The sequence below is a fragment of the Pelobates fuscus genome, chromosome 1 (assembly GCF_036172605.1).
Source record: "Pelobates fuscus isolate aPelFus1 chromosome 1, aPelFus1.pri, whole genome shotgun sequence".
NCBI classification, from domain to species: Eukaryota; Metazoa; Chordata; class Amphibia; order Anura; family Pelobatidae; genus Pelobates; species Pelobates fuscus.
This window is the reverse complement of record NC_086317.1, coordinates 417,616,044-417,640,669: the sequence shown is the minus strand read 5'-3', so window position 1 is coordinate 417,640,669 and position 24,626 is coordinate 417,616,044. Positions and strand designations below refer to the sequence as shown.

General features: G+C 43.1%; 1 protein-coding gene across 6 annotated transcripts in view; it reads left to right on the top strand.

The window, feature by feature from the left end:
• The first annotated feature begins 299 nt into the window (after positions 1 to 299).
• The window catches only part of EIF4B (eukaryotic translation initiation factor 4B), a 32,472-nt gene continuing 8,145 nt past the window's right edge, over positions 300 to 24,626 (top strand). For all 6 annotated transcript variants that reach the window (XM_063428471.1, XM_063428469.1, XM_063428468.1 and 3 more), the window contains exons 1-4: positions 300 to 402; positions 19,602 to 19,793; positions 20,345 to 20,553; positions 21,097 to 21,213. In XM_063428471.1, coding sequence (XP_063284541.1) covers positions 390 to 402; positions 19,602 to 19,793; positions 20,345 to 20,553; positions 21,097 to 21,213 — 531 coding nt within the window. In that variant the 5' untranslated portion in view covers positions 300 to 389. The remainder of the gene's footprint in view (positions 403 to 19,601; positions 19,794 to 20,344; positions 20,554 to 21,096; positions 21,214 to 24,626) is intronic.

Below are 24,626 nucleotides of genomic sequence, written 5' to 3'. Positions count from 1 at the left end.
ACTTCAACACACATAATTGTAAAAATTGTAAAATCTGAATGACAACAAATCCAGGTTCAATATTTATATATATTATAAGTTCAATATTTTTTCACCTCATATTAAAAAAACAAACAAAAAAAAAACGTATTTCCCTTCACTCCCACTGTGCAGGTTCTCAGTTACAGACAATTGTGTCTAATAAAAATTTGCATTCGAATGCTGGCAAAGCTTCCCAGAACAAAAATGGCGGGAGAGAGAGGGCGTGACGCCACCAGCGCCTGCCCGGCGTGATTACGTCACGCGCCACCCGACCCCGCCCCTCGCTCTCTCCTTCGCTGGAAGACCTGGCGCTACGCGCACGTGACCGCCTCATCCGGGTCTTTGCGTTCTTTCACACTCGGCCCAACATGGCAGCTTCAGGTGAGTGTGTGCGGGGAGCGGGGGGTCAGGCCGGCCCGGTGCAGCCGGGGGCCCGCTGGGAGGGTTATTTGGGGTGTGCCGGGCTCGCTGTGCTCTGTAGGCCGGCTGGGGGTCGGTGACACGGCGCCATGCGGCACGGTGTGGGCGGCCCGGCGAGGCTGGCTGCACGCTGTGTAATCCCCGGGCAGAGCCAGGCCGCACCCTGTGTGTACCGTGTGCATGGCAATGGCTGCAGAGCAATGCGCTGCCACCTCCACCCCGCGGGCTCTGCCCATGCCGCGCTCCCTCTGTCAGAGCTCACTGCCCGCAGCCCCATTCATGGAAAGCACGCGCGGGGCCGGCCCCTGGCGCTCTGCAGCGAGCGGGGCCTCAGCCCTCGCTGCGCTGGGTTATAATCAGAGGGCTCACGCCAGGCCCTGGGCGAAACGTAGGCCTCCCACGACGCTCTGCCCGCACTAAGCCTGGCGTTGCGTCATGGGAGTTGTAGTCCTGCTGCTGGGCTGCTTTCCGTCCATGCGTGGGTTAGGCAGTGGGGCAGTAGCTGTGGTTGCCCGGGGATGCAGGGCTGAGGTGGGTGGGTGAGGAGAGGGTGGGGGGGGGGGTAGGCGGTGATGAAACACGTGGCTGCAGGGATGGCAGGGTAATCCTCCTCTCATTTGGTGATGCATTTCAGCTCCTGGGATGTAATGGCGGCAAAGGTCAGGGTGTTTAGGAAGGCAGGTTCCAGGGCCTTGTTTACAGGAAGGCCCAGTTATTACCCTCCGCCTCCAATTGGGGGACACGTCAACATTAACAGGACCTAGTGGGAAGCCCCCTTATGACTAATCACTATACCTCTGATAGTTTTGGAAATGCAATCAGTGTCCTTATTTATAAACTTATACTCCAATGCATTGTAAACCTTTAATTTTTTTTCATAAGGCTGCACAACAGAGGGTATACATGACATGTTCATTATTTGCTAAATTAATTTAACTTATCTGGCAATCATGGATTAATGCATATTTATGCCAAGCAATTTATAGCTGTCTCCCTAAAGCAATGGGCGCTAATATTTTAGCACTTTTGATTAGGGTAATCTTTTACTCAATTGATTAAACGTTATGAAAATTGTAGCCATGGTTTAAACACTGCTGCAGGTGAGCCATAACAATCCTAATACCTATCCATATGGTAGATACTGGGCTTCTTTAAGGCATGCTGACATTCTGTTATATGAAAGTGAGTTTGGAATAGATGGCCAACTTCAGCATTCTATCTGTTGTAGGGCAAGCTATGGCTCTCTGCACACATGCAGGGATTTGTATAGATAACTGATGTTTAAATATTCTAAACAATGTAATGTAACTTGTCGATTTCATGATAAATTGATCCATGATCTTCTCTGCTAACATGTATTATCCCACTCTTTTTTTCTACACATATACATCTAGCTTTAAAGGAACACTATGGTCACCTAAATTACTTTAGCTAAATAAAGCAGTTTTAGTGAATAGATCATTCCCCTGCAATTTCACTGCTCAATTCACTGTCATTTAGGAGGTAAATCACTTTGTTTCTGTTTATGCAGCCCTAGCCGCACCTCCCCTGGCTATGATTGACAGAGCCTGCATGAAAAAAAAACTGGTTTCACTTTCAAACAGATGTAATTTACCTTAAATAATTGTATCTCAATCTCTAAATTGAACTTTAATCACATACAGGAGGCTCTTGTAGGGTCTAGCAAGCTATTAACATAGCAGGAGATAAGAAAATCTTAATTAAACAGAACTTGCAATAAACAAAGCCTAAATAGGGCTCTCTTTACAGGAAGTGTTTATGGAAGGCTGTGCAAGTCACATGCAGGGAGGTGTGACTAGGGTTCACAAACAAAGGGATTTAACTCCTAAATGGCAGAGGATTGAGCAGTGAGGCTGCAGGGGCATGTTCTATACACAGAAACTGCTTCATTAAGCTAAAGTTGTTCAGGTGACTATAGTGTCCCTTTAACCCCTTAAGGACCAAACTTCTGTAATAAAAGGGAATCATGACATGTCACATGTGTCCTTAAGGGGTTAAATTTGAACAAATCTGGCACGGCAAATGTTAAACCTTGAAAAAGAAAATAGTACAGTAGTTTACTGTATATGCTTTGTACCATAACTTTCTAATAGAAATGTCAAAGGTTTTGTTTGTTTTATATGCACTGTTGATCAACAATGTGTTTGTTTGCTACAGAGCAGTTATTCGTTACAAAATGTAAATAGTCGGTTCTTGGGCATTATATCATCATCACTGAACAGCTTCCAAGTACAGAATATATATTTTTCAAAGTTTTTTTTAACTCAATGGAGACACCAAAAGTGGTTATGTAAAGTAGAATGAACAGCTTTGTGTAAGCTGATAGAAACATAGTCAGTCATTTTGAAAACGTTTTGTTTTTACAATCTTATCTCATGCTTGGCCTAGTAGTATATTATAAATACTTTGTCACTTCATGTATTGGGACAGTTAATTAATTGTTCATATAGTCACAATTTTATTGTTGAATGCATGTAGAATAAAAATATGTAGAAACATAGGTGGCTCTATTTTAGTGAACAAGTATTGCTTGAAAAGTAGTCTTTCCCTGTATATTTTCTAATTTTGAAACCAAGCAGTCACTATTTTAAATCAATTTAGCCTATTAGGAAGCAAATTCCTAAAGCACTGCTTGTGTTGTGATGTTCAAAGGGTACTGATGACTGTAATTTCATGTCCTTTCTTACCCTTATTTCATAAAATTATATTGAAGTGTGATTAATTCATAAGGCGAGTTTCCCTCTTCTCTGTACTCTCATCTAACTTTAGACATCTTAAGTTTTGCTTGAAATCCTAAAAAATTTCTACTTTGATTATTGATTTATGCCCTGGGTTTGGAAAGTGCAAACAGATTACACAACTCCTTTCCTTCGAAGTCTTCACTGTCTTACATTGTTCTTGCATCATAAGAGTGCTAAAGCTGTTGAGCTATGCATCAGTATTACGTAATTTCTTCCCCCAATGCCGATTGACTGTATAACAAAGTCAAGCACTTTTGACCTTTTTATTAATTTTTTTTTTGCCAAACAAGCTCGTTTTGCACAGTGACTCTGCGCAAATCAGCAGCCCTTTATCATTTAATCTGCTGAAGCAGGCAGCGTGCATATTAGTATGTCTCTTGTAAAGATAAGTACAGTGCTGCAATTTTAAAGGGACACCATAGGCACTCAGATAACTTCATCTCATTGAAGTGAGCTGGGTGCACTGACCCCCCATAGCCCTGCAACTACAAATATTGCAGGGTTAAGACGTCCATAAGTGGCTGTCTCCCAGACAGCAATCAGAGGCATTGCCTGACCTTTCGCAGTGTTTGATTCCACGAAACAATGCTGGACATCCTTGCACTTGCTTTGTATGATGGTATCCAGCTTCTTCAAAACCCCATAGGAAAGCATGGAGACAATGCTTTTCTATGGGGAAGGTCTAATGTGCTCGTCATGCATGCAATTTAGTTTCCCACCCCCATTGGCTTACTGAGGCAGAGCCCAACCAGTACAGAGGCATTTTGGCTCTGGAATCAGGTAAGTGTTTAAAATTTTATATATATATAAATATATATTAGTTTTAGGAATACGTCTTTGTATTCCTATTACTTAAAGGGACGCTCCTGGCACCCAGACAACTTCTGCCCATTGGAGTGGTCTGGGTGCCAACTCCCACCAACCATAACCCTGCAAGTGTAATTATTGCAGTTTTTAGGAAGTCCTCCTCTACTGACTGTCTTTGTTGAATAATGCTTCCCTATGGGGAGGTCTAATGCTGCGCATTAGCTCTCCCCTGCTGGCAGACATTGGCGGAGCCTGACCCAGCGCCGAGGGACATCGGCGCTGGATTCAGGTAAGTCACTGAAGGGGTTTTAACCCCTTCAGCAACATGGGATGGGAGGGAGAGGGGCACTGCAGGGATATGTTTTCCTGGCACTGGAGAGTCCCTTTACGTTTTCCTTCAAAATCACACTCCACTGGTCAAATACAAAAATTACCCACCAATGACAACATGCATGTATTTAATTATGCATTTTTTTCCATTGTGGGTGTAGCTTTATATATTTGTCCCCTTTAAAGGGGCACATTAGTCATCAAGACAACTTTAGCTTAATGAAGCAGTTTGAGTGTATAGATTAGGAATATACCGATTTTAGAGCAGATACTTGTAATCTGTGAACATTCAGGCCGATAACTTACCGATATTCTGTACATCTACCATTTTGAAAAAATAAACTCTTTCTGCACAAATTTACTGTTAACTGAACATGTTTATTTTTTTTTGCAAATCTTTTTTTTTTTTTTTTTAGGGTAAATGCACAAAATATACATACCAGTCAGAATTTTGTTTTCAAGAATATACATGTTTGTGTAGTGGATGTAGTGTGTTTGTGTAGTGGATGTAGTGTGTATAGTGAATGCAGTGTGTTTGTGTAGTGTGTATAGTGAATGCAGTGTGTTTGTGTAGTGTGTATAGTGAATGCAGTGTGTTTGTGTAGTGTGTGTATAGTGAATGCAGAGTGTGTGTGTGTATACCTGCCCCTACCCCTTATACCCCTACCTGCTTATCATCTGGCCAGGGACGGGGGATATGGCATTCCCAGGGGGGTCCTGCACACTCTTACTTGCCTTCACAGCAACTCCCCTGTCTAACATGGGAGCTGCTGGGAAGGTAAGTAGTAAGAGTGTGTTGGGCTTCCGAGGACCCTGATGGCGGCCCTGGTCTGCAATATTGGTATCTTTACTGGGCGATACCGATATTGCTGAAAAATACAGAATATCAGCCAGGGCGATAATCGGTCGATCCCTAGTATAGATCATGCCTCTGAAGTCTCACTGCTCAATTCACTATTTGTGGTGCCTCTCTAAAAAGTTTGCGAGCACCCCGGCAGTCAGTGTTGCTGCAGTGTTCCAATGGCAACGCACTGTGGAGCACACCGGTCTCAAGACATTTGTAGAGGACACAAGATAGTCCTAGCCATCCCCTGACAGCCTGCACAAAGCCACTGGATCACCAGGGACTTTAATGCCATAGGTAAAAGGAAGGGCTGGTGGATAACAAGAACATTTTTATTTTTAATAATTGTATAAAATTATTTTTAGTCAAAAAAGAATCCACAGAATCTTACCCAAATATTTATACACAAACACACACTGTATCCGCTTTATACACGTACATATTCTTGAAAACATAAAAACACTAACTGGTATGCATTAGTTAGTTATGCATTTCAACTCATTAGAAAGATTTGCCAAAAAAAAACCGTTAATAATAAAAATGTTGAGTCATGGGCATATTTGTGTAGAAATAGTTTGTTTTTTTAATAACGGCAAATGTATAGAATATCGGTACAAGCTATCGGCCTGAAAGGCCACAAATTATCGGTATCATTATGCGCTCTAAAAAAGCAGTCAATCCCTAGTTCAGTTTTAACACAATCTGGCTAAAAAGCCAAGCCAAGCTGGTCTATCCAAGATCTATGCATATATCCATTGCTTTCCCAGCTGATAGATTTCTCAAGTACACTGCGAGAAACATTCTGCTGATTTCCTACCAATACACTATTATTCTCATTTAACATTATGTTTTCTGCTTTGCATTTAAATCAATTTTAATATTATTTATAAAAGGCCAACATTCCGCAGCGCTGTACAATGTACAGCATACATTCTAATCTAGAGGAAGTGGGGTAAAGTGATGCAAGAGGTAAGGGTAGGAATGGGCTCCTTGAAATACTATTAGTCTTTTAAAAGTATTGGTTTGGTGATTAAAAATATATTTTACTACATTAAAAGAGCCACCAAATGTGTGTTGCACAACATTTCTGTAAGGTAACCTAGAACAAAATATATGCTGACTAATTGAAAGCCCAATTGATTTTTACCAATTGTTGCAGATATGTCTTTCATAACTTAGTGGTCCCTTGGAACGCTTCCATGGCTTTCTAGCCCATCTGAATCCAACCACTGTTCATCAAGTGTGTGATTTAATGGCAGTCCATATTACAAAGACATTTAGTTACTTGTAGCTTTTAAAATTCACTTACTGATTACCATTTAAAATTACCTTGGTTTAAGTTTGTGGCAGATGTAACCAATAGTATATTTGTAACATGATTTAATACAAACCAGTAGCATAATGCAGGAAACTGCTCCATGCTGACATCACTTCGTATTCTGTTTCGCTGAGAGGACATTTTTATAGCTCTATTTGGAATCTGTTGACAGCTCCTCCCCATGCAGAAACAAGTGATCAGGGGAAAAAATTGCAGCACATATAAGTTATTTTGTTACAGCTCAGATTCTTCTTTAGACTGACTTTTCTAAATCGGCTTTTAGAAGTTTAAATGTAAAACATACTTTACTTCGAGTATTAAGTGTTAAAATCCATACATTTCCCTTGATTAGACATAATTGGGCATTTGCTTTGCCTTATTTTGTTTATTTTAAATTACCTTTTTCTTCAACCTTTTCATTGTTATTTTACATCATGCTTTAAAGGGACACTATAGTCACCAGAACAACTATAGCTTATTGCATTTGTTCTGGTGAGTACAATCATTACCTTCAGGCTTTTTGCTTCAGAGTCAAACAGCACGCTTCCTCCTTCATAGCATTTACTTTTAATATGTCATCGTTTTCAGTACTATAACGTACAGCTTGATGATGCCAAACGTGTATTTAGGGCAATGCGGGCTGCTTGATTATGCATGTGACAAGCTGAGCTGTTTCGCCTTACTGCTCATGAACACCCACAATGCATGCATGTGCAGTGTAGTGTTCAACGCTTCTTTGTGAATAGTTTTGGTATGGTTCTGAGTCTCCAAGCCTGGTGACATAAACAAAGGCATGGGTCTTGAAGGGACACTATAGACCCCCATACCACTACCACTTCCATTAACCCTACAGTGGTAATTATTTCAGTTTCTGAGAAACTGCAATAATTACCTGCTAGAGATAACTCCACCTCTAGTACAGGTCTCATGCTTTTTTATGAGGAAGTCTTAATGCGAGCACTGCCATTGGCGCGAATGTGCATTAGGCCTCCCAAGCTGACTGGCACTGTGAGAACCAATAGTGCCAGGAAAACGGCTTTGTTTTCCTGGCACTATGGAATCCCTTTAATAAAACAATGTTTTTTTGTTTTTTTTTTAAATGCACAGACATAGGCTAGTCTCAGGAATATCTAAGGTCTTTGAACCTTTGTGTTAACTGGAGTTCTGTAGATAACCAATAATATTTGTGCTGGGAAATAGTTTGAAACCCATAGTTAGAAAGAAAAGGATCTATTCATTCCAATGCACGGATCCATAGATACCCTTACAGTATTATATACACTGACCCTCTGGTTATTTTTCATTAATTAATAAAAAGAATAGCAGTTGTACTTATGTACTTATACTAGTACATTTGTTTTCATCATCTAGAATCAGAGTAGAACAATGCTTTGATGAAAACCTGATTGAAAGTTAGGTGTGATTTTCATGGCTTATTTTTTTTCGATTTATTAAAAAAAAAATATATATATATGTGTGTGTGTGTGTGTGTGTGTGTGTATGTGTATGCACATGACATCAGTCTGTTTGTCTGGTAGAGTGCCCCTTCTAATGTTTTTGATTTTAAACTAAATATTCTACTATTTTAGTCTCATTTATTTTTCACTTATGGTGTTTTCTGCATTTTTATTGCCTTATTAGGTCATTAAAGGGACCCTATAGTCACCAAAATAACTTAAACTTAATGAAGCTCATTTCTCCACTATTTAGGAGTTAAATCACTTTTTTACAACCATAGCCACACCTCCCTGCATGTGACTTCCACAGCCTTTCAAAACACTTCATGAAAATTAACCTAGATATTCTAAGATTCTTTTTCGCACAGCCTGTTTAAGCTAGAATTTATCTTATTCTCTAACATTCTAGAACTTGCAGGAGGGGTGTGTGTTTACAGGTCAGTTTATAAAGCAGGAGATAAAAACTTATACAGCACATTTACATCTGATTGAGAATGAAACTATTTTTTGTCACGCTGGCTGAGTGAGTCACAACCCCAGGAGAGGTGTGGATAGGGCTGCATAGACAGAAAACAACGTGAAAAACCCAAAGGCATCACAGTCTGGGATGCACCGAAATGAAAATTCTGGGCCGAAACCGAAAATTCAGGATGCCCTTGGCCGGAAACCGAAAATGAATTATTTTTTTTCCCAAGTGATTTAAAAAAAGTATTTTTTCCTATATTTTTTTTTAAATATTACACTTTAATGAATTTAATCTAGTATGAAAAACTTCCCTTCTCTTTTAGTGGTCCCCCCTGCTTAATGTTCCTCTCCCCTCACTCTTTCTTAGTGTTCTTTTCTCCCCGTCCCGTGGTGTTCTTTTCTCCCCGCCCCGTGGTGTTCTTTTCTCCCCGCCCCGTGGTGTTCTTTTCTCCCCGCCCCGTGGTGTTCTTTTCTCCCCGCCCCGTGGTGTTCTTTTCTCCCCGCCCCGTGGTGTTCTTTTCTCCCCGCCCCGTGGTGTTCTTTTCTCCCCGCCCCGTGGTGTTCTTTTCTCCCCGCCCCGTGGTGTTCTTTTCTCCCCGCCCCGTGGTGTTCTTTTCTCCCCGCCCCGTGGTGTTCTTTTCTCCCCGCCCCGTGGTGTTCTTTTCTCCCCGCCCCGTGGTGTTCTTTTCTCCCCGCCCCGTGGTGTTCTTTTCTCCCCGCCCCGTGGTGTTCTTTTCTCCCCGCCCCGTGGTGTTCTTTTCTCCCCGCCCCGTGGTGTTCTTTTCTCCCCGCCCCGTGGTGTTCTTTTCTCCCCGCCCCGTGGTGTTCTTTTCTCCCCGCCCCGTGGTGTTCTTTTCCCCCCGCCCCGTGGTGTTCTTTTCCCCCCGCCCCGTGGTGTTCTTTTCCCCCCGCCCCGTGGTGTTCTTTTCCCCCCGCCCCGTGGTGTTCTTTTCCCCCCGCCCCGTGGTGTTCTTTTCCCCCCGCCCCGTGGTGTTCTTTTCCCCCCGCCCCGTGGTGTTCTTTTCCCCCCGCCCCGTGGTGTTCTTTTCCCCCCGCCCCGTGGTGTTCTTTTCCCCCCGCCCCGTGGTGTTCTTTTCCCCCCGCCCCGTGGTGTTCTTTTCCCCCCCCCCGCCCCGTGGTGTTCTTTTCCCCCCCCCCGCCCCGTGGTGTTCTTTTCCCCCCGCCCCGTGGTGTTCTTTTCCCCCCCCCGCCCCGTGGTGTTCTTTTCCCCCCGCCCCGTGGTGTTCTTTTTCCCCCCCGCCCCGTGGTGTTCTTTTCCCCCCCGCCCCGTGGTGTTCTTTTCCCCCCCGCCCCGTGGTGTTCTTTTCCCCCCCGCCCCGTGGTGTTCTTTTCCCCCCCGCCCCGTGGTGTTCTTTTCCCCCCCGCCCCGTGGTGTTCTTTTCCCCCCCGCCCCGTGGTGTTCTTTTCCCCCCCCCGCCCCGTGGTGTTCTTTTCCCCCCCCCCGCCCCGTGGTGTTCTTTTCCCCCCCCGCCCCGTGGTGTTCTTTTCCCCCCCCGCCCCGTGGTGTTCTTTTCCCCCCCCGCCCCGTGGTGTTCTTTTCCCCCCCCGCCCCGTGGTGTTCTTTTCCCCCCCGCCCCGTGGTGTTCTTTTCCCCCCCGCCCCGTGGTGTTCTTTTCCCCCCCGCCCCGTGGTGTTCTTTTCCCCCCCGCCCCGTGGTGTTCTTTTCCCCCCCCCCGCCCCGTGGTGTTCTTTTCCCCCCCCCCGCCCCGTGGTGTTCTTTTCCCCCCCCGCCCCGTGGTGTTCTTTTCCCCCCCCGCCCCGTGGTGTTCTTTTCCCCCCCCGCCCCGTGGTGTTCTTTTCCCCCCCCGCCCCGTGGTGTTCTTTTCCCCCCCCGCCCCGTGGTGTTCTTTTCCCCCCCCGCCCCGTGGTGTTCTTTTCCCCCCCCGCCCCGTGGTGTTCTTTTTCCCCCCCGCCCCGTGGTGTTCTTTTCCCCCCCCGCCCCGTGGTGTTCTTTTCCCCCCCCGCCCCGTGGTGTTCTTTTCCCCCCCCGCCCCGTGGTGTTCTTTTCCCCCCCGCCCCGTGGTGTTCTTTCCCCCCCCGCCCCGTGGTGTTCTTTTCCCCCCCCGCCCCGTGGTGTTCTTTTCCCCCCCCGCCCCGTGGTGTTCTTTTCCCCCCCCGCCCCGTGGTGTTCTTTTCCCCCCCCGCCCCGTGGTGTTCTTTTCCCCCCCCGCCCCGTGGTGTTCTTTTCCCCCCCCGCCCCGTGGTGTTCTTTTCCCCCCCCGCCCCGTGGTGTTCTTTTCCCCCCCCGCCCCGTGGTGTTCTTTTCCCCCCCCGCCCCGTGGTGTTCTTTTCCCCCCCCGCCCCGTGGTGTTCCTTTTCCCCCCCCGCCCCGTGGTGTTCCTTTTCCCCCCCGCCCCGTGGTGTTCCTTTTTCCCCCCCGCCCCGTGGTGTTCTTTTTCCCCCCCGCCCCGTGGTGTTCTTTTTCCCCCCCGCCCCGTGGTGTTCTTTTTCCCCCCCGCCCCGTGGTGTTCTTTTTCCCCCCCGCCCCGTGGTGTTCTTTTTCCCCCCCGCCCCGTGGTGTTCTTTTTCCCCCCCGCCCCGTGGTGTTCTTTTTCCCCCCCGCCCCGTGGTGTTCTTTTTCCCCCCCGCCCCGTGGTGTTCTTTTTCCCCCCCGCCCCGTGGTGTTCTTTTTCCCCCCGCCCCGTGGTGTTCTTTTTCCCCCCCGCCCCGTGGTGTTCTTTTTCCCCCCCGCCCCGTGGTGTTCTTTTTCCCCCCCGCCCCGTGGTGTTCTTTTTCCCCCCCGCCCCGTGGTGTTCTTTTTCCCCCCCGCCCCGTGGTGTTCTTTTTCCCCCCCGCCCCGTGGTGTTCTTTTTCCCCCCCGCCCCGTGGTGTTCTTTTTCCCCCCCGCCCCGTGGTGTTCTTTTTCCCCCCCGCCCCGTGGTGTTCTTTTTCCCCCCCGCCCCGTGGTGTTCTTTTTCCCCCCCGCCCCGTGGTGTTCTTTTTCCCCCCCGCCCCGTGGTGTTCTTTTTCCCCCCCGCCCCGTGGTGTTCTTTTTCCCCCCCGCCCCGTGGTGTTCTTTTTCCCCCCCGCCCCGTGGTGTTCTTTTTCCCCCCCGCCCCGTGGTGTTCTTTTTCCCCCCCGCCCCGTGGTGTTCTTTTTCCCCCCCGCCCCGTGGTGTTCTTTTTCCCCCCCGCCCCGTGGTGTTCTTTTTCCCCCCCGCCCCGTGGTGTTCTTTTTCCCCCCCGCCCCGTGGTGTTCTTTTTCCCCCCCGCCCCGTGGTGTTCTTTTTCCCCCCCGCCCCGTGGTGTTCTTTTTCCCCCCCGCCCCGTGGTGTTCTTTTTCCCCCCCGCCCCGTGGTGTTCTTTTTCCCCCCCGCCCCGTGGTGTTCTTTTTCCCCCCCGCCCCGTGGTGTTCTTTTTCCCCCCCGCCCCGTGGTGTTCTTTTTCCCCCCCGCCCCGTGGTGTTCTTTTTCCCCCCCGCCCCGTGGTGTTCTTTTTCCCCCCCGCCCCGTGGTGTTCTTTTTCCCCCCCGCCCCGTGGTGTTCTTTTTCCCCCCCGCCCCGTGGTGTTCTTTTTCCCCCCCGCCCCGTGGTGTTCTTTTTCCCCCCCGCCCCGTGGTGTTCTTTTTCCCCCCCGCCCCGTGGTGTTCTTTTTCCCCCCCGCCCCGTGGTGTTCTTTTTCCCCCCCGCCCCGTGGTGTTCTTTTTCCCCCCCGCCCCGTGGTGTTCTTTTTCCCCCCCGCCCCGTGGTGTTCTTTTTCCCCCCCGCCCCGTGGTGTTCTTTTTCCCCCCCGCCCCGTGGTGTTCTTTTTCCCCCCCGCCCCGTGGTGTTCTTTTTCCCCCCCGCCCCGTGGTGTTCTTTTTCCCCCCCGCCCCGTGGTGTTCTTTTTCCCCCCCGCCCCGTGGTGTTCTTTTTCCCCCCCGCCCCGTGGTGTTCTTTTTCCCCCCCGCCCCGTGGTGTTCTTTTTCCCCCCCGCCCCGTGGTGTTCTTTTCCCCGCTGAAATTTCGGTGCATCCCTAATCATAGTGTGTTGCAATTTGTAGATTTTTGTTATTGGGAGCAGAAGAACAAAACTATATACATTTTGGCCTCCACCTTTAAACAAGTATACAAACAAAACCATACATACCTGTGGTTAAATGATATTTCTTCACAAATATCTACCATCTTCCTCAGTCTGGTGATGTGACAGAGAAAGAGAAATAATAGTAACACACCTGAGGGGAGGACTTCTGGTATGCTTGGTTATCAGAGACCAGAAAACAGTGTGCATCATACAATAGGGACAAACTTAAAGGATGATCCATCATTGCAGAGAAAGGGAGGTATAGAAGAAATGTGTGTGCTACAAAGAATAGTTAAGCTGAAATTGGGTTGCTATGGAAACTAGCTACTCAGTGATCCATGTGATTGCTCGACTAGGGGTAGGGACAATGCATATATAGCATGTGCTACAATAAAACAATACCTGATCCAAAAGTTAGAATGCTATACAAATTAGGTATAGAGAGCTCAATCTTCAGTCCTGGTGGACCACCATTCGTGAGGAGCCCCAGTCCCTTGGTACACTCAAAAAAACAGTGCAAAGAAAGACTAAACTTGACAATAACAAGAGAGTAAAGAAAACCATAAAATAGACTAAGCATAAGAATGTTAAGAAAATTACAACCATGTGAACAAATAGGATCTGGTTTCCATGGTAAAATTTCCATGAGGCAAATAGGTAAACTATCAACCATTTGAGTAGCAAAGACAGGAGATGCCAACACAAAGTGAATAATAATTACCCAAGCAGGTAAAATGCAATAGGTATGGGGAAAAGGGGGGTGAAAATAGAGAAAGGCAGCCGAGCTGCGTAATATGCCAAGTGCAATGTTCAAAATAAGGAAGAATTAAAAGCAACATAACAAGAATGTGTAGGGGTAGGCTAGGTAATACTGGGAGGAGATGGATATAGGAATATATTTACTAAAGGGAAGAACTGAAGAGGGCCAATCTGGAGAAAGAAATAAAGTGCAATGTAGCAGGAATGTATGTATGATACATTAGCAATAATAATGGCACAGAGAATGAAGTATAATGTAGAAGTACACATCATAATTAGGAAACAATGTAACCACGCTCAGAGTAAATATTTGCACAATCCTCAGTCTTAGAAGAAAGTACATCATATTAGAGAACAGAAATACAGTGGGACCTCAGTTTACGAATTTCATGTGTTCTCCGGGACATTATTGCGCAAGATTTGTACACCGAAACGCGGTTTCCCAAAGGAATGCATTGAAAACCAATTAATCCGTTCTGGAGGTCTGAAAAAAGTTAAAATGAGCTGGCATGGAATCGAACACACAATAAAAGGCATGCAAACGACGAAGCTCAGCTCCCTACCTTTCCACAGCTTGAGAAATGCACCAAAAAGTTCCCAAACCACTGCAAACAATTTCCAGAATGGCTCCAAAACTTGATGCAAAAGCCGCTCCACCACCTCCACACTCAACGCCACGTGCTACCCACAGGCTCCAGCATGCAGGGGGCGGTGCTATAAACCTCCCACGTGCAATGCATCCTGGGGAAACTTGCTTTGTATTGCGAAATATAAACCGAGGCATTATTTTCAATGGATTTTCATTTGTTAACCGAAAATTATGTTAACCGAGGTGTTTGTAAACCGAGGTCCCACTGTATACTTTATTAAATAGTATGTATAAAGATACACCGTAACATATATATATATATATATATATATTATTTTTTTTTTTTTTACAAAATATGAATCATAAGAAAGATAGCCACAGGTCCACAAAGAAAATCATAGACGCATATAAACCTGTACATGGCGAGCGGATCAATCTCAAAAGAAATAATATAAGTCCTCCCATTGTACAGCGCTACGGAACCTAATGGCACTGTATAAATAATTTTTAAAAATAGTCAAATTCTCGGGGTCCTTTTGGTTCCACAGTCTCTGAATTTTAGCATTTTGGTAAATCGCGTAGCTGGAATTACTCGTATATTTCTTCATCTTCAATTTCTTGACAGATCTTAGAGGCGAAACGGTGTCCCCCTTGATAATATTGTTGCAGGAACTGCAGTTTATACAAGGGAAGGTCCCCACTTTGGAGTTGATAGAAATCTTTGCTTAGTGTTGCTGCATGAGCCCATGTGAGCCCTAACTAGGGAGTCGTGGCTATTTCTACTCCGGGGAGAAGCGCAGACGGGCAGGTTTTGAAATTCAGCAGTTTTGCTTAAGATATCCCAATGTTTATGTAAAGTGTGTGTTATGCTATGACTCTTCCAGTTGTAGGTGGAGATGAAGGGATTATGCTATGATTCTGTCTATTCCCTTTTGTTAAGATTTCTGTACTGTTCATGTCTTTCACTGTTCAGCAGGTCAGGGGACTTAGTACTTTTAGTACTCTGTGTATTGGAAACTGTCATATTGTGGAGTGGGCATGTGTGTGCAGTTTCTCTCACATGCATTGCTTTCAGTGTGTTGAAGATAATGTGAGTTTGTAGCAGTTCACATGTAATAATTGATTCAAAGATACTTTAGCAAGTTGGCTTGTTCGATCTATCACTGGTGTCCGTTCTGCTTGGGAAAGTACATTACCCAGGGTTTTTTTTTTTTTTTTTTTTTGCTTATCTACTTTATTAGACATTTTGTTTTTTATTTATTTCTGATACGATAAATAAAATGCACACATCTCCTGTTTTCCTGTGTGTATGTGCATGTGTACATAATTCAGCCTAAATGTAAATGCTTCTGTACTTTAACACTGCAGTTGTTAAGCCTTGGGGACAGCTGTGTTGTTCTCAAACTGGGTTTGCCTATTTGGAGGACTTTATCTCTATTCCCAGCAATACCATATGCACTAGATAAACTGAAATAAGAGAAGTTGTTCCAGTGTCCCAAATAGTGCTGTTGTCGTGTTTCTTTTTATTTGCCTGCATTTATTCATGTCAATGTACACACTAGTGGATTTATAGAAACCTATTGTAAGCTAATTAAAAAAACAAACGGGTCAACATTAAATAACAAGATAGAATAAAAAAGAAGGCAGCAACCCAAAAAAGGGGATCCCTCTCAACCCTTTAAAAATCTAAAAGAATACAGAAAAAGGGCTGCGCTGCCTAAAATCACAATAATACACGACCGTTCAGGAAACACAGTGTAAAACAAATTAAAAAAAAATAAAAATAGTCCCAACAATAATAGTTCTCACTTAAAAAGGATGCCTCTATTTTAGAGGTAAGTGGAGCTGTAGATGTTAAGCATAAATTATTTGTGCTTGGGGGATGTAGTGGTTCACTTTCTTGGGTTTGAAAAGGAGAAAAAAAAAATGGAAGAATTAATAGTGCGATATGTCAGCACTCAATTTGGTATAGTCACAGTAGCAATATCACACTCACATGTAAGAGAGCTATTGCCAGCTCTAGCGTATGTTGCGTACAGTGGTACAATCTCCACTTGTAGGAGATGACGAGGGACGTCCAAAGAGGTAGAGGTACCCGGTGCTCAGGAGAAAGTAAAAACAACAAATAGTGCTCTCAATAAGATAATAAAACCTAATAAAATGGATAAAAGTTATACTCACAAGGATAGAGAAGACTTGCTGCTCTATAATGATAGCGTTGGTAGTATGATCCCCACCTCCGATTTCTTGAGAGTAGAGATGATAAAATGCCAGGGGGTATGAGAAAATAAAATATAAAGGTAATGGCACATTCCACTAATGCAGTGACCACAATCCTTTATTGAATAGAATATAAAATAACATCTGTAACGCGTTTCGACGATGTGGCTTTTTCAAATGGAATCAAAACATACAACCTGGCTTCATGGGGTTTAAAAAGGGATGGGGTAGTTTAAAATTGGCGCCAAAAATTCAATCATAGGCTGTCCTCCAATGGAAAGCAATATCTCTTTGTAAAGTGCAAAATAGAAATTATACATACAGATTCATAGATCATTTGATGGGGAGTTGGAATATATAATTATATTGTGAATATTAGGTTTATTTAATTTAATAACGGCTTCTAAAGCCAAATCACCTGACCCGCGCCTTGTGGGGACTGTAGTCCTCAGAGTGATTTATATGATGTCGGCAAAACTCTCGCATTCGCCGACATCAAAACAAAGCTGTAGGCACTTAATTAGTGCAATGGGCAGGTAGAGGGAGGGAAGAATTGGTGCTTACAATGAAGAGATTATTACAATTTAAGTAAAAGGATTTGTAAGCAGCTGTGGCGGCCATATTGGTAGGGGAAGATGTAGAGGGATAGAAAATAGTGGTGGCGGCCATTTTAAAAAGAGTTAGTCATTGTAAGGTGGCCATATTAGGAGGGGAAAAGACATTTACAGTATTTAAAAAGAGATAAATATAAACAAATACACACAATGTTTAGAAACAAATACATAAAAGTTTAAAATAGATAAAATAAATATAATATATACAGAAAATGTATAAGGGAAGCAATATTAAATAAAATTGAACAAATCAAAATCTACATTTAAACCATGAAGGGCAAGGGTCTGTAAATTAAACACCCATTCTATTTCTGATTTGCCAAGAATGTTTTTTTTATATTCCCTCATCTCCAAGGGATGGTGCATTTTTAATACCAATACACTTTATTAATCATTTGGGGTCATTGTTGTGTATGGCAAAATGCTTAGACACTGAATGATTTGGGTATCCCTTTGTAAGGTTTCGGCAGTGTTCGCTAAATCTTATCTTTAAACTTCTAATGGTCATCCCGACATATTGGAGGCCACATGGGCACTCCAACAAATAAACATTTCTTGTACTGCAACTAATAAAATCTTTAATTTTATACATTTTTTTTTGTTATATTGAATATGAACGGTTTAGTTTTGGATGGTACAGAGGGGCCAGTGCTTTTACAGACTATGTAACGTTTGCACTTATCAAAGTGGCTTCAGTAAAAAAAGGATGATTTTTTTTTTTTTTTTTTTTTTAGGTTTTAATTCTCTCGTAAAATTGGTTAACATCCATAATGCGTTTCTATTTTATTTTGTATTTTATTCAATAAAGGATTTTGGTCACTGCACTAGTGGACTGTGCCATTACCTTTTATATTTTATTTTCTCATACCTCCTGGCATTTTATCTTCTCTACTCTCAAGAAATCCGAGGTGGGGATCATACCACCAATGCTATCATCATCCTTGTCAGTATAACTTTTATCCATTTTGTTAGTTCTTATTATCTTATTGAGAGCACTATTTGTTGCTTTTTTACCTTCTCCTGAGCACTGGGTACCTCTACCGCTGTGGACGTCCCTCATCATCTCCTACAAGTGGGGATTGTACCACTCTACTCAACATACGCTAGAGCTGCCTATAGCTCTCTTACATGTGAGTGTGATATCGCTACTGTGACTATACCAAATTATTGAGTGATGACATATTACACTATTAGTTCTTCCTGTTTTTTTTTTTCTCCTTTTCATACGGAAACCTAAGAGAGTGAACTACTACATCCCCCAAGCACAAAGAATTTATGCTTATCTAACATCTACAGCTGCACTTACCTCTAAAATAGTGGCATCCTTTTTATGTGAGAGCTATTATTGTTGGGACTAATCTATTTATTTTTTTATTTTTTTTCAATTTGTTTTATAATTTATCCGAACTGTTGTGTATTATTGAGATTTTATGTGGCGCAGCCCTTTTTCTTTTTCTCATTGTAAGCTAATGCCCCAAAATTTAGCTAATTTTAATATCATTGTTGTTCGCAATGTATTTGTATCAGCACATCCTTTTAATTGTGATTGTAAACAAGCGAGGGACACGCGTGGATGAAGCAAAAAAATTAGTTGAATAGTTACAGGCCATGTTGATGTATGAGCACACGCTTGGTATGGTAACATTATTTTGTATAGTGCTATATTTTCAGTAAATGTATTTTGATTCATTTTTTTCTATTACTTTTCCAAAGTGCAATCAATATTTGTGTAAATTTTTGTTTAGTTGTGCTGAGGTCTATTTTTTAATGTTTTATTTTGTTTATATTCAAATGTAATGGTTGTATTTTATGATACATCAGATCAGGGCTAAGAATTTCTACTAGCCTTTGGCAAGTGAAATTTTTGCCCTGGTTCGTGGAAATGTATCTCTTGTGAGTATGCCATGGACTCTCCAGGCCTGCAGTGGCGAGTAACTTATAAGGCCGTGTGTGTGTTGGTTTTTTAGGGCTCGGCACTCGTGATGTACTCAAAGTACTTTTTTGTTTCTTTTTTCCTCTACGTATTTCAAAGATGCTGCTTTATTAATAAATATACACATCAACGTTTCAGTCCATTCCCAGACTATTTTTCAAGACAAGTTATGAAGCATCAAACAACAATTAAAGTAGGAGTGGTAAAGTGACAGAGTGACGGTGATTAGAGAGGCTAATGACATTAAATGTCAAGCAAGGCATAGCCCACATCCACAGAAGTAAACAAAAAAGGAATATTTATTCCATAAGAGCTATTTAAAGGAAAATGATGTGAATGAGAGCTATATGTGCAATATTTACAAATAATTGCGCAATATCCTGTTGATAAACCTGACATTACTAATGTGCTTTGCCTGGTTTGGTAGAAGAAACTTTGTTGCAGAATGCTAGAACACAATGTTGCAAACAAATAGTCCCCTAGGAAGGCAGACTAATTGACAATTTTGGTACCACTTGTACATCTTTTCACTGCTTTCAGAATCCCACACAATAAAACATTATAGTGTTGGGAATACAAAGCTGCTGTTTTCCTAACCGTATAGTGTAATTTTTTTGTCCTCATCTCTCTCCCTGCCCCCCTCCCTATTGTTTACTGTGGCAGTACCAGTAAATAAGAAATATATGTACGAACAGTGGTGGAGTTACTTTGAATTGCCAGTTCTTTAAAACTTATCTCAAGTATCTAGATTGATTAGTGAGTCATTAATGAATAACACCACGTATATTTCTATTGTATGCTAATGAGTATTACTGTCTATTACAGGGGTGGGCCCCTTTTCACATGTGTTTATGAAAGTATCTTATAAAACTGTGTCCAGATCACTTGGAGTGCCAAAGTAATATGAGCTATATATAATTATGCAGTTACCACTATTGCAGCAGTGTTGTGGTTTTCAGGATTTTGCTTTATGCTAGGTACTAACATTTGTATCTTACAGTCTGCAGTTCTCAACGTTTACTTTTGTTTTTCAACAGCTAAGAAGAAGAATAAGAAGGGGAAGACTCTGACCCTTACCGACTTTTTGGCAGATGAAGGGAACAGTGCTGGTGGTGGTGGTGGTGGTGGTGGCGGCGGCGGCGGCGGCAGCAGCAGCACAGGTGGTGGAAGTGGCTATGCCCCAAAACCTGTCAGTTGGGCAGATGAGACCGATGACTTGGAGGGAGATGGTGAGTAATGCTTTTATTATATGGAGGTTTGTTTTGACATTTTCCTAGGTGTCTAAAGAATTGGGGGATGGGGAGGATGTAAATTCATATATATTACAAACCTACTGTATATAATGTTGAAATGATGAGGTTTAGGTTACTGCTCTTCGTGGTTTGATATATAATATGCGTTAATATCAGAGCCTGGTCAGTCCTTTGCCTCTGCTGAAGACTTTAGGATTAAATCCCATGCTTCTTGTAGAGTAACATTTGGGACATAAGATATATGATGCAATTGCCCGACTTCAGTTAAATGCTTCTCATAATGGTTTACATTGCCTGGACAAAATTGGGACAGGGTCCATGCACCAAAACCACCTCTTTAAGATGCTGTTTTTGGTGCTTCGTGTCCATTTTAAGACTACAACTGAACTAAAAGATTAACATTTTGTAAACAATATATAAGTCGAATCATTTGCTCAAAGTTTAGTTAGATAGGCATGTCTGTGTTGCATATGAAAATAAAGGTTTGAGTATCTCTTTTAATTTGTTGAATTTCATACTTGTTCCAGTCTCCACAACATGGCACAGTAATGATGATGATATGTACCGAGCCCCTCAGATTGATCGCTCTATCTTGCCCACTGCACCCCGAGCTGCCCGTGAACCTAATGTTGACCGAAGTCGTCTGCCCAAAAGCCCTCCTTTCACTGCTTTCCTTGGGAACCTCCCTTACGATGTGTCAGAGGAATCCATTCAGAAGTTCTTCAGGGGACTCAATGTAAGCTTTGTTGATGTGCTGCATAAATGTACACCAACTCCTTTTTTTATGTATTTGCATATGAGAGATTATATCCATTATGTTAACATATGTCCTTGTGAAATGCAAAGTTTACTCAGCTGATAATCTGACTAGCACTCGATAGTTCTCTATATGGAGTAATGGTCTCTAAAAGACTGGTCATATTGAAAAGTGGTTTTGATACACTGTATGCACAGACTGTTATCGCTTTTATTGTTTCTATTTTAAGTAATTCTCTTAATTTTACTTTAAATATAGATGGCTCAGCTTAAAAACTGCACACCATGGAAAATGGCATTTAGCATTGTCTTTAGGCTTGTTGGAAGAGATACTTTGTTCAGTCAGTTTGAAGTACTTATGTTATTTAAATGAAGAAATGAACAATAATTATGTTTCTGTATGTCAATAGTGTATTTTATAGCACATATATTTTGAAATCACTGAAACATGGACAAATTAATTTTGCACAATAATCCTGCTTTAAATTTTCTGCTGATGCCAATACTTTGTATTCAAATTTAGATTAGTGCTGTTCGTCTGCCACGGGAGCCCAGCAACCCAGAGCGATTAAAAGGATTTGGCTATGCGGAATTTGATGACTTGGACTCTCTACTACGAGCTCTGAGCCTGAATGAAGAAGTAAGTCACACACATTTACAGCTGCAAGCTTTGAAGAATTGTACATTACTTAGTACTCAAATAATGCTTCAGTTTGGAGCAGGATTTGTCTGCTTTAAATCACCATTATCTTTAGCTGTTCTTTAAGTGACACCGTATCGTTGGCAGTAAAATGCAACATACCTGTCTGAAATATAGAACATTTGAGTTTTGCATCTTATTTTGGTTGCCAATTTAACTTTCTATATGGTTGCAACTAACCAAAAGTGAGTCATTTTATGTAGTACACATTCCTAAACTATTGGTCTGGTTCCAAATTCTACACAGTTTTGTTCTGGTCTCCAAGTGAATATCCATACTGATAGTAGTGTAGTGAAACAAGTTGGACCTGTTGCATGTCTGTAATTGTATAATCTATTCTGTATGGCTTTTAGCTGATTTGTTTCAGTGATCCAGCTTGATAGTCACTTAACATGCCTACAAAACCTCTATCCTTTTTTATCTCCCTTGCACTGCTCCCAAGGGCTCTCAAGACATAAAAACGTTGAGCGTAGCAGATGAGCACTCACATTTTTTTTTCTTTTTTGTGAGCACTGGTTGTAGAAAGTAAACCTTAGATGCATGTGCTAAACAGCAGAACTCTTCAGAATCTAGCCTGTGTTGTTTTCACTGTCTGAGTGTTCTTGAAAACTTTGCATTTCTTTGCAGTCCCCCTTGCAAAAGGATTTTGATACAGCTCTTTGAGCTGGCTTAATTTAAAGCCACAAAGCATATCTTTGTGTCACTTCAAAGGGGATACTGATTATTCTAGACATCATGCTGGCACAGACAAATCTATTTAAACACGTTATTTGCTTTTTACTTCAGACTTTATACTTTTGTGGTCTTTAAAACCGTAAAGACTGTGACAATTCCATTTTTGTTTTTTAATAAAGTAAAACAATAAATTAAAGGATCACTATATGGTCAGGAACACAAACATGTATTCCTGACCCTATAGTGTTAAAACCGCCCCCTTGGGCCCCTCATGCCTCCATAAATATAGTAAAAATCTTACTATATTCAAGCCTTAAAGGGAAACTCCAGTGCCAGGAAAACGATCCGTTTTCTTGGCACTGGAGGGTCCCTCTCCCTCCCACCCCCCAATCCCCGGTTACTGAAGGGGTGAAAACCCCTTCAGTGACTTACCTGAGGCAGCGGCGATGTCCCTCGTCGCTGCCTCCGCGACGCTACTCCTCTTCATTGCGTCGGCCGGTGGGTGAGACTGATCGGCCGAGGGGACCTAATGTGCATGCGTGGCAATGCCGCACATGCGCATTACGTCTCCCCATAGGAAAGCATTGAAAAATAATTTCAATGCTTTCCTATGGGATTTTGAGCAACGCTGGAGGTCCTCACACAGCGTGAGGACGTCCAGCGACGCTCTAGCACAGGTTTCCTGTGCTAGAACCCAGGAAGTGACCTCTAGTGGCTGTCTAATAGACAGCCACTAGAGGTGGAGTTAACCCTGCAATGTAATTATTGCAGTTTATAAAAAACTGCAATAATTACACTTGCAGGGTTAAGAGTAGTGGGAGTTGGCACCCAGACCAATCCAATGAGCAGAAGTGGTCTGGGTACCTAGAGTGTCCCTTTAAGCTGTAACTGCATGCTGTTAGACTCAGAAAAACAAGCAGTCCGCTGACATCAGAAGTGGTAGCCTGATCCAATCACAATGCTTCCTCATAGGATTGGCTGAGACCGACAGAGGCAGATCAGGGGCAGAGCCAGCATGATTCAAACACAGCCCTGGCCAATCAGCATCTCCTCATAGAGATGAATTGAATCTATGAGGAAAGTTCAGTGTCTGCATGCAGAGGGAGGAGTGACTGAATGTTTGGAAGCATTTTAGGCAGCCATGACCCAGAAAGGAATCTTTAACAGCTATCTGAGGAGTGGCCAGTGAAGTTATCACTTGGCTGTAATGTAAACACTGAATTTTCTCTGAAAAGACAGTGTTTAAAGCAAAAAGCCTGAAGGTAATGTTTCTACTCACCAGAACAAATTCAATAAGCTGTAGTTGTTCTGATGACTATAGTGTCCCTTTAAGACAATGAATTAAACATATATAGACCTAGTTTAGGACTAGAAATATTTAGCCCTGATGAAGACAAGAGCTGGGCCTCCGTACATGCAATGTTTGCATTTAGAATGTTGAAGTGTACAGTAGGTGCTTTATTACATTTTACTACCAGAAGCACAAACTACATAGCAATGTGGATGATAAACATGTTTATGAAATAAAGGTGTACACGACATTCACTTAATCGTAGTCTGATGAATCAGCAGACTTTGATTAAAACTTTTTACATTACAGCCTACAGTGTTCTATAGTAGTTATGGTGCGAGGAGCTTGCTAGCACCATTCCAGTGTAAGCTGTAGGTTCATGAATAATTTGACACTCGTCTTTGTCAGACACTCATGGTCCTTACTGTCTGTGTTTCTATGATAATGCAGGAGTGTGAATAGAATGACTGCATGAGCCCAACAGAGACAAAGTCTGTGAATTGTATGACAACTTACACTGGGATGGCACCAGGGGTCTCCTGGCATCTTAACTACAGTCTGCTGTAATGGTTATGGTTCTTAGAATATCTGTTTAGAACATGACAAGTATAATTGTCAGTTATTCTGATTCTGTTACTTCTAACATTTGGAAGTAGACCATGTCACATTCTAGTTAGCCACTTGCTAACTCTGATATAGGGTTCAGAAGAGATGTGCTGAGCTGTTTAGTTGGTAAAGGAAGATTAGAAGTAAGAGCAGTGTCCTGAAATGTAAAGATGGCAATGTCCGTTTCACAATCATCTGCACCATCGCTATGTTTCTGCTTTGCCATCAGCTACATTGCATCAATAACTTTCATGGCTTCATGAGAGGACCTGTACTGCAGCCATAAGTCACCCTATTCATAAAAAAAAAAAAAATCTTATGCTTGCCTGTCTATTTGCTAATTGATATAGTTTCATGAAGCCACATGCTGCAGCTGAACTAAAAATCCCCACTGGTACTTGCCACCAAAGTTCCTGCAATGCACAAATTAGAGATCTGCCTGCAGCGACAGGAAGACACTTTCCTAAATTGGAAGACAAGTACCAATCGGGAGTGTGTCTTTAGGTCTATGGGTCTGTCCCATAAACTGCTGTCCACAATACCGTGGCTGATGTCTGTTTACACTCAGCCAAGTTAACTCTGTGATTCTGGCTGTATGCTATCAGTAGAGTGGAAGTCTATGCATGTAGATGGCTTAGCCCAAATTAACAACTTGATACCAGCTGACTGACTGGAGGTTTAGAATGGCTGACTTTGTGCTATTTATTTTAAATAGGATGCGGCATGATTGCGGGATATTCCTATTGGCTGTCAACTTTCCTGCAATAATGCAAGACTTTGA